Here is a 10,319-nt window from a genome sequence, read left to right as displayed (position 1 = left end):
GCAGTCCAGGGCTGCCTTTGGTGTTCACACACATTCTCCTGGTTGTGGATTTTCTTCCAGCTGGAATTAGGTTTATTTTCTGTCCACGGAGCAGATTTTGCTGCAAGCCCTGCTACAGAATCTGCAGAGGAGAAGGGAGGTGCTTCCAGCTGGCCTTGCCCAGGGGCAGGATTTGGGCTGTGTTTGATGTGGCTTTGCCCGAGTGGCAGTGCCAGGGGGCTGCACCAGCTGGGGCTCTCAGGATTCTCCTGCCCTTTGCCCAAACCCCTCCTGTGGCTGTGGCTCCCAGGCAGAAGTGGCAGTGTTGATAAATATTCCAAAGCTGTGCTCTGTCCTTAGTGAGAAATCCCTTCCGTGGGTTTTTAGTCTCCTGCTCGTCTGCTTTAACCCTTTAGTTCCTCTGCTGCTGTGAGCAGCAGGGCAGAGCTTTGCTGCAGCTTTGGGGCAGGGCTGTCAGTGCTGGCTGTGGGCACTGGAGGGCAAAGCAGCTCCAGGGAGCAGCTGAGAGAGAGCAGCAGCTCTGCCTGGGGTGGCTGCCCTGTCAGAAATGTCCTGGTCAGAAATGAATTCCCTGGTCAGAAATGAATTCCTTGATCAGAAATGTCCTGGTCAGAAATGAATTCCCTGGTCAGAAATGAATTCCTTGATCAGAAATGTCCTGGTCAGAAATATCCTGGTCAGAAATGAATTCCTTGATCAGAAATGTCCTGGTCAGAAATTTATTCTGTGATTAGAAATGTCCTGATCAGAAATGCCCTGATGAGAAAATTTCCTGATCAGAAATGAATTCCCTGCTCAGAAAAATCTCTGATCAGGCAATGCCCTGATTAGAAAATGCCCTGATCAGACAATTCCCTGATCAGAAATTCCCTGACCAGCTTTATTCCTGCCCCTTCCCTCCAAACCTGGGCTGCTCCTCAGGGGCAGAGCTGCCTGGGAAGGTTTTCCTGCATGGAAAAAAAAACCCCTTAAAAGCATTTAAAGAGTGGAACAGTGGGTGCAGGGAGGAGGAGGGGAGGGAGCTGGGTTTGGGGTTGTTGCAGGTGAGCAGCTGAGCTCACAGGGTTGGGAGCTGGACCCTGGCTTTGGGATGGAGTTGGGATTAAAATCCTGTCCCACCTCCTTTGCCATGGGGATCTCCTGCAGGTCTGATCTGAGCCTGGGAATGGGAATTTGGGGAGGATGGAAGCTGCTGTGCTGGCTTGGGCTGTTCCTGATGCCCAGGGATGTGCAGCAGCCCCTGGGGGTGTGAACTTGGGGAATTGGGGTGACAAAGTGACCCCAGGGCCGGGGCAGCCCTGCAGGGCTGGAGCTCAGCCTGGACAGAAGAAGGTTCAGAGCAGGAGGGGGGAGCTGGGATCTGTGTGGATCTGTGGGAGGAGGGGACACAGCCCCTGCCAGGGTCCCTGCTCTGGGGCCACCAGTGTCCCTGGCCAGCAGCCAGGGAGGTGGCAGTGCCCACACGGGTGGCACACGGGGCACCCCCAGGTGATTTTTGGGTTTGGACACGGGTTTGAGGCAGAGCTGGGCTGGGCCTGTGGACACCTGGCTGGGAATTTTGTCCCCTCCCAGGGAATGTCACATCCCAGGGAATGTCACCCTCCAGGGAATGTCACATCCTAGGGAATGTCACCCTCCAGGGAATGTCACCCTCCAGGGAATGTCACATCCTAGGGAATGTCACCCTCTAGGGAATGTCCCCTCCCAGGGAATGTCACCCTCCAGGGAATGTCCCTGTGTCCCTGTGTGCAGGGAGCCCCCAGGCCTGGCTGGGGGGGTCCTGCCCTGTCCCCCTGCCCTGTCGGGGTGCTGGGGGCAGGCAGGGCTGGCTGTCCCCTCCTGGGGACAGCTCTGTCCCCAGAGCCCGTGGCAGCTCTGCGCCCCTGTGCAGCCCCTGCTCTGCAGCCCTGGCTGCTCTTTCTCTGTGCTTTGTTTTTTGGTTCCAGTTCTAGCTGCACACGTAGAGTTGCCTTCCTTTGACCGAATGTTCGAATGTGAAATATTGTATATTTTAAAGTATTTACCCTATTTATATGCTGTATGTTACTGTTAAATAAATATAAATTCCATTACCTGTGGGGGAGTTTCATTCAGCGCCGTGGGGTGCTCCAGGTTTTCCAAACTCACATTCCCTGTTTCCTACCCTGTGCTCTCCTTCCTGAGGGATTTCCTGGAGAAAAATATTCAGCAATGTTCAATATTCAGCAATGTTCAATATTCAGCAGTGTTCAATATTCAGCAACATTGAATATTCAGCAGTGTTTAATATTCAGCACTGTTCAATATTCAGCAGGGTTCAATATTCACCAATATCAATATTCAGCAGTGTTCAATGTTCAGCAATATCAATATTCAGCAGTGTTTAATATTCAGCAATATTCAGTATTCAGCAGTGTTCAGTATTCAGCAACGTTCAATAGTCAGCATTGTCCAATATTCAGCAAGGTTCAATATTCAGCAGTATTCAGTGTTCAATATTCAGCAGTGTTCAATGTTCAGCAATATTCAATATTCACCCACATTCAGTATTCAGCAATATTCAATATTCACCCACATTCAGTGTTCAGCAATATTCAATATTCACCAATATCCACTATTCAGCGGTGTTCAATATCCAGCAACGTTGAATATTCAGCAGTGTTCAGTATTCACCAATATTCAATGTTCATCAACATTCAATATTCACCAGCATTCAATGTTCAACAACGTTCAATATTCAGCAGTGTTCAATATTCACCCCAATGTTCAATATTCACCCCAATATTCAATATTCACCCACATTCAATGTTCAGCAATGTTCAATATTCACCCAATATTCAATATTCACCCCAATATTCAATATTCACCCACATTCAGTGTTCAGCAATGTTCAATATTCACCCCAATATTCAATATTCACCCACATTCAGTATTCACCAATGTTCAATATTCACCCCAATATTCAATATTCACCCACATTCAGTGTTCAGCAGTGTTCAATATTCACCAATATTAACAATATTCAGTATTCACCAATGTTCAATATTCACCCCGATGTTCAATATTCACCCACATTCAGTGTTCAGCAATGTTCAATATTCACCCCAATATTCAATATTCACCCACATTCAGTGTTCACCAATGTTCAATATTCACCCAATATTCAATATTCACCCAATATTCAATATTCACCCACATTCAATGTTCAGCAATGTTCAATATTCACCCCAATATTCAATATTCACCCACATTCAATGTTCAGCAATGTTCAATATTCACCCCAATATTCAATATTCACCCCAATATTCAATATTCACCCACATTCAATGTTCAGCAATGTTCAATATTCACCCCAATATTCAATATTCACCCACATTCAGTGTTCAGCAATGTTCAATATTCTGGAAAGTGCAGATTTCCCTGCTTTCCCCCATCCCGTGCCAGTTTAATCTGCATTTTCAGGCCTGGAAAGGAGCAGATGTGCAGAGGGAATCCTGCTGCCGCAGCCCCTGCGAGCTGCTGCTGGGAGAGGGAGATTAAAAACCCACTTTTTGGGGCTGGGGTTTGTTTCACAGGGGATTTTGGGGAGGAATTGCAAGGTTTTGGTTGGGCTGTGGCTGAGCTGCAGCTCCGGGCTCAGGCAGAGTTTCTGTTTGTGCCTCGTGACAGGGACAGAAAGGGCTGCTCCAGGGCGCTGTCTGCAGAGAGAAATGTCAAATTGAAAAATTAAAATTAAAAAAAAAAAAAAAAAAAAAAAAAAAAAAAACCAAAAAAGCTCCGGGCTCAGGCAGAGTTTCCGTTTGTGCCTCGTGACAGGGACAGAAAGGGCTGCTCCAGGGCCAGGCTGGGGAAAGGAAGCTGTCTGCAGAGTGAAATGTCAAATTGAAAAATTAAAATTAAAAAAAAAAAAAAAAAAACAAAAAAAACCCAAACAAAAAAAAAAAAAAAAAACCCAAAAAAACCCCAACCAAACAAAAAAAAAACCCCGTAAAAATTCAAATTTCAAACGAAAAATCAAAATTAAAATTCAAAAATCGAAATGAAAATTTAAAATGAAAAGAAAAATTGGTGCCGTTTTTATGAAATTTATGGAAAAATTATTGAGATGAAAGAACTAATTGTGTTATTGGAACGGATACAGTTTTCATGAAATTTATGTTAAAATTATTTTGATTGAATAGTTCAAATTGGTAAAATTGAATGAAATTTAGATGAAAATTAGATTAACTGTGTTATTCAAATTGATACAATTTTATGAAATTTATGTTAAAATTATTTCAATTAAATAATTGTTATTCAAATCGGTACAATTTTATGAAATGTATGTAAAAATTATTTAGATTAATTGTTATTATTGTGTTATTGGAATGGATACAGTTTTCATGAAATTTATGTTAAAATTATTTTGATTGAATAGTTCAAATTGGTAAAATTGAATGAAATTTAGATGAAAATTAGATTAACTGTGTTATTCAAATTGATACAATTTTATGAAATTTATGTTAAAATTATTTCAATTAAATAATTGTTATTCAAATCGGTACAATTTTATGAAATGTATGTAAAAATTATTTAGATTAATTGTTATTCAAACTGATACAATTTAAATGAAATTTATGTTAAAATTATTTTGATTAAATAACTTATTCAAATTGATACAATTTAATGAAATTTAGATGTAAATTAGATTAAATAACTAATTGTGTTATTCAAACATACATTTTCATGAAATTTATGTTAAAATTATTTTGATTAAATAACTTATTCAAATTGATACAATTTAATGAAATTTAGATGTAAATTAGATTAAATAACTAATTGTGTTATTCAAACATACATTTTCATGAAATTTATGTTAAAATTATTTCAATTAAATAACTGTGTTATTCAAATCAGTACAATTTTATGAAATTTAGGTGAAAATTAGATTAAATAGCTAATTGTGTTATTCCAATTGATAAAATTTTATGAAATTTAGGTCAAAATTATTTCGATGAAATAGATTTGGGCTGGACACAGGGCAGGCCTTGCCCCTGGGAGGGTGGCAGCCCTGGCAGAGGTGCCAGAGCAGCTGTGGCACCTGGCAGGGCGCGGGGACAGGAGGTGTCACCCACGGCAGGGTGGCACTGGGTGACCTTGGGGTCCCTCCTCGCCTCCAGCACCCCTGGGTGCTGCTCACCCTTGGTGCTGCTCACCCTTTGCTGCTCACCCCTGGGTGCTGCTCACCCCTGGGTGCTGCCCACCCTTGGTGCTCAACCCTGGGTGCTGCTCACCCCTGGGTGCTGCCCACCCTTGGTGCTCAACCCTGGGTGCTGCTCACCCCTGGGTGCTGCCCACCCTTGGTGCTCAACCCTGGGTGCTGCTCACCCCTGGGTGCTGCTCACCCCTGGCTGCCCGGAGCCCCGAGCCGGGCTGTTCCTGCCCGGAGCCCCGAGCCGGGCTGTCCGTGCCCGGGGCCCCGAGCCGGGCTGTTCCTGCCCGGAGCCCCGAGCCGGGCTGTTCCTGCCCGGAGCCCCGAGCCGGGCTGTTCCTGCCCGGAGCCCCGAGCCGGGCTGTCCGTGCCCGGGGCCCCGAGCCGGGCTGTTCCTGCCCGGAGCCCCGAGCCGGGCCGTCCGTGCCCGGGGCCCCGAGCCGGGCTGTCCGTGCCCGGAGCCCCGGGCTGGGCTGTCCGTGCCCGGGGCAGCTCTCGGTTCTCCCAAATCCACTTCCTCAAATGCCCCGGGGAGCGGCCCCGGGCTGGGCTGGAGGGCCCTGGGCCAGGACAGGGGACAAGAGGGCGACAGGAGGGGAGCGGAGCTGGCACACGGCTGGGGGAGCGGAGCTGGGCAGGAAAGCAGGGCAGGAAAGGACTTTTTTGGGGTTTTTGCTGCTCTCAGAGGCAGGAAGCTCGCTGGCAAAGCAACGCTCGCCGAGCCGCGACCCCACGGGGCCGTCAGGGCTGGGCTCCAGCCCCTCTCCAAGCTCACCTTGAGGAAGGAGATAAAAAAAAACAAAACAAAAAAGACTTTCCTGAGCCAGAATGTCCCTCAAGCTGCCACGGAACTGGGATTTCAACCTGAAGATGGACGCTGCAAAAATAGGTACGGTGAGGGCTCCTTGGGGCCGGGCAGGGCCGGGGCCGGGCCCGCCTGAGATCGTGGTCCTGTGGGGACACCTGGCCCCCGGTGCCACTTCAGAGACACGGCAGATGACCTGCAAATGATTTACAAGAAGGGATTTGCAAATTTGGCAGCGAGGGATGCTGCGGGAGCAGGGGGACGGGGATGGATGGGGACAGTCCGGGATTTAAAGCACCCAGGCCCCTTCTGGTGGCACAAAGCCTGGAGGGGACTGGAGGGGACAGCTGGCCCTGGCTCAGGGGTCCCAGCCCCTGTGACATCGGTGGCTTGGTGCTGGGAGCCCTCAGGGCCAGCCTGGGGTGTCCTGAGCCCCCCGGCCCCCCTCAGGGGCTGCTCCGGCACAGGAGCCGGCCATAGCGCCTTTAGGGTGAGGGGGAGCCCTGCGGGGAAAAACCCGGAGCTGGCCCGGGCTCAGCTGCCAGGAGGGGATTTGGGGGTGATGGAGGGGTCAGGGAGGGGATTTGGGGGTGGTGATGGTCAGGGAGGGGATTTAGGGGTGATGATGGGGGGTCAGGAAGGGGATTTAGGGGTGGCGATGGTCAAGAAGGGGATTTAGGGGTGATGATGATCGGGGTGGGGATTTGGGGGTGAGGATGGTCAGGGAGGGGATTTAGGGGTGGTGATGGTCAGGAAGGGGATTTGGGGGTGAGGATGGTCAGGGAGGGGATTTGGGGGTGAGGATGGTCAGAGAGGGGATTTGGGAGTGATGGGGACGTCAGGGAGGGGATTTAGGGTTGAGGATGGTCAGGGAGGGGATTTGGGGTGATGATGGAGGGATCAGGGAGGGGATTTGGGGGTGATCATGGTCAGGAAGGGGATTTAGGGATGATCATGGTCAGGGAGGGGCTGCAGAGCCCAACCTGAGCCCAGCCCATCCAGAAATCCACCCTGGGCCTGGCTTTGTCCCCGAGCAGAGCTGCGCCCAGCTGCTCTCTGCCTGGCCGGATTTTCCCACCCAGAAACTTGGATTTCTGTCACTTTTCTGAGGGTGGCCGAGCCATTCTCTGCACACCGAGCCCCAAGGGAAGGGGTGGCAGCCCCAAGTGAGGCCTGGGATGGCCCAGAAACTCCAGCTCAGGGCCATCCCACACTCGGGGGAGAAATCCCCACGGATTATCTCAGAGGCATTCCCAGGAAAATTAATATTTGTTTTGTCCAGAGGCAGAGGGTGAAGTCAAGTCAGAAAAAAAGGCCAGGGCACACCAAGGGAGCAGAGGGTTGAGATGGGGCAGAGGCTTGAGCCTGTGTTGGGACCAGGAATTGCCTTTTTTTTTGAGAAAATCTGCTTTTGGTGAAAGCCCTGGTGCTTTTTGCAGCTTCCAGCTGCTGGGTGAGCGTGAGTTTGTGTGACTTTGTGTGACTTTGTGTGAGTTTTGTTGAGAGTTTGTGTGACTTTTTATGTGAGTTTTTCTGTGACTGTGTGAGTTTTTCTGTGACTTTTTGTGTAAGTTTTTCTGTGTCTTTGTGTGAGTTTTTCTGTGTGAGTTTTTCTGTGTCTTTGTGTGAGTTTTTCTGTGACTTTGTGTGAGTTTTTCTGTGACTGTGTGAGTTTTTCTGTGTGAGTTTTTCTGTGTCTTTGTGTGAGTTTTTCTGTGACTGTGTGAGTTTTTCTGTGTGAGTTTTTCTATGACTTTATGTGAGTTTTTCTGTGACTCTGTGTGTGCTTTTCTGTGACTTTGTGTGGCTTTGTGTGTTTGCACTGTCTCCGGGGCTGCTGTGGCTTCATTTGCAGAAATGTGAAAGTCACATTTGCAAAAGTTTGCAATATTTGCAGCTTGCCACCGCCCTCACTGGCTCCTCGTGGCCTGGGGACACTTCCCCTGCTCACCCAGCCCTGCCTGTGGCAGCGTTTGGAGAACTGCAAAAAATTGATTTCAGTGAAACAGAAATTCCCTGCTGAAACCTCTTTTCTTGGTTTTTTTATGGCCAGTTCCCAGAAATGGGGGTGCCAGGGGGGGCTCCTGCCCAGGCCAAGGCTCTGGGCCAGTGGTGGCCACGTTGGAGGGTCCTGCCCTCCTGATTTTGGGGCAGGCTGGGGGCAGCTCTCCCTGCTGGGGAGGTTTTGGAGGAAACGCCCAACCCCGGAGGCCGTTGGTGCAGGAAATGTTTTGGGGGGCACCCCCAAAGGGGCTGCTTGCCCTGGGGGGGATTTGGGGAGGGGAAGTGGGGACACCCCCGGGGTGACACTGGAGCTCTGAGGGTTTTCCAGCCCAGGAAATCACCACGTGCAGACCCCAGTGAATTCCCTGCAGTCGCGGCTTTATTTTGGCCCTGCAGCCAAAAATGCAAACTCTGCCCAGCTGGGCTGGCTCTGGGGGGCTGCAGAGGCAAAAATCCCCCCTGGGAGTGATCCCTGCCAGGCGTTTGCTGTCCCAGAGCACCTGGGGCTGTGCCAGCAGGTGACAGGGACACTGCTCTGCCCAGTGCCAGACCCGGTGCTGTTTTTCCATCCCTGGAGATTTTCCAGCCCCACAAATGTGAGTTCTGCCCCGCTGGCACCACCCCGGAGCAAAACTGGGACCTCCAAAAGCCTTTGGGTCACTCTGCTGTCACTGCTGCTCTGGAGAGGGGGCAAACCCCTCACACTCCATTAAAAAAACCCCAAAAACGGCCCCAGAAGGATCCTGTTCTCACTCGGGAGGGAACTGACGCTGGCAGCCACTGCAGCCACTTCCTGCAACGGGGCGAGGGCCTGGCCCGTCCCTCTGTCCCCGCTCGGTGTCCCTCTGTCCCCGCTCGGTGTCCCTCTGCCCCCACTCTGTCCCTCTGTCCCCACTCTGTGTCCCTCTGCCCCCACTCTGTCCCTCTGTCCCCACTCGGTGTCCCTCTGCCCCCACTCTGTCCCTCTGCCCCCACTCTGTCCCTCTGTCCCCACTCTGTGTCACTCTGTTGCCACTCTGTCCCTCTGTCCCCACTCTGTGTCCCCTGTCCCCACACCTGTGTCACTGTGCCCCTGCACCCTGTGTCCCCTGTCCCCATATCCAGTGTCCCCACACCCCTGTCCCTGTGTCCCCACACCCCTGTCGCCGTGTCACCTGTCCTCATATCTGTGTCTCTGTCCCCATATCCGTGTCTCTGTCCCCACTCCCCTGTGGCTGTGTCCCCATCCTCAGTGTCCCCATACAGTGTCCCTCTGTCCCCACACCCCTGGTGCTGTGTCCGCAGCCTGTGTCCCTGTCCCCAGCCCGTGTCCCCATTGCTGTGTCCCCACACCCCTGTCCCTGTCCCCAACATGTGTCCTCGTGTCCCCAGCCCCTATCCCTGTCCCCATTGCCCTGTCCCCAGCCCGTCCCCCTGTCCCCGTTGCCCTGTCGCTGTCCCCACAGCCGTGTCCGTGTCCCCAGCCCGTTCCCGCAGTGTGGTGGCCGCGGACCCCGCTGCGCTGCCCCCTCCGCAGAAGCTGGGCTGGCTGCGCAAGCAGCGCGCCCTGGTGCGCAACTGGCAGCTGCGCTTCTTCGTGCTGCGCGGGCAGCAGCTGCTCTACTACAAGGACGAGGAGGAGGCCAAGCCGCAGGTGGGGCTGGGGGAGCCGGGGGGGCCGGGAGGGGTCACCCAGACAGAGGTGTCCCTCGCGCCCTGGTGCGCAACTGGCAGCTGCGCTTCTTCGTGCTGCGCGGGCAGCAGCTGCTCTACTACAAGGACGAGGAGGAGGCCAAGCCGCAGGTGGGGCTGGGGGAGCCGGGGGGGCCGGGAGGGGTCACCCAGACAGAGGTGTCCCTGCCGGGGGTGTCCCGGTTGGGGGTGTCCCAGTTAGGGGTGTCCCCTCTGGGGGTATCCCTGCCGGGGGTGTCCCGGTTGGGAGTGTCCCAGTTAGGGGTGTACCCTCTGGGGATGTCCCTGCCGGGGGTGTCCCACCTGGGGGTGTCCCAGTTAGGGGTGTCCCCTCTGGGGGTGTCCCTGACGGGGGTGTCCCAGTTAGGGGAGTCCCCTCTGGGGGTGTCCCTGCCGGGGGTGTCCCAGTTAGGGGTGTTCCCTCTGGGGGTGTCCCTGCCGGGGGTGTCCCAGTTAGGGGTGTACCCTCTGGGGATGTCCCTGCCGGGGATGTCCCCTCTGGGGGTGTCCCAGTTAGGGGTGTCCCCTCTGGGGGTGTCCCAGTTAGGGGTGTCCCCTCTGGAGCTGTCCCAGTTAGGGGTGTCCCCTCTGGAGCTGTCCCTGCCCGGGGTGTCCCCTCTGGAGCTGTCCCTGCCGGGGGTGTCCCCAGCGATGGAAGGGATGGGAGGG

The 10,319-nt window shown here is 52.2% G+C and overlaps 1 protein-coding gene across 1 annotated transcript in view; it reads left to right on the top strand.

Annotated features, from left to right (window-relative positions):
• Positions 1–5,630: 5,630 nt before the first annotated feature.
• ARHGAP25 (Rho GTPase activating protein 25) overlaps positions 5,631–10,319 on the top strand; it is a 19,127-nt gene continuing 14,438 nt past the window's right edge. Inside the window, exons 1-2 of the mRNA XM_041405279.1 lie at positions 5,631–6,059; positions 9,443–9,612. Of these exons, the coding sequence (XP_041261213.1) occupies positions 5,999–6,059; positions 9,443–9,612 (231 nt within the window). The 5' untranslated portion in view covers positions 5,631–5,998. The remainder of the gene's footprint in view (positions 6,060–9,442; positions 9,613–10,319) is intronic.

This window comes from Onychostruthus taczanowskii, unplaced genomic scaffold, assembly GCF_017590055.1.
Source record: "Onychostruthus taczanowskii isolate IOZ18803 unplaced genomic scaffold, ASM1759005v1 scaffold228, whole genome shotgun sequence".
Taxonomy (NCBI): Eukaryota; Metazoa; Chordata; class Aves; order Passeriformes; family Passeridae; genus Onychostruthus; species Onychostruthus taczanowskii.
Note: the sequence above shows the minus strand (reverse complement) of the source record. Positions and strands in the feature narration are given on the sequence as shown.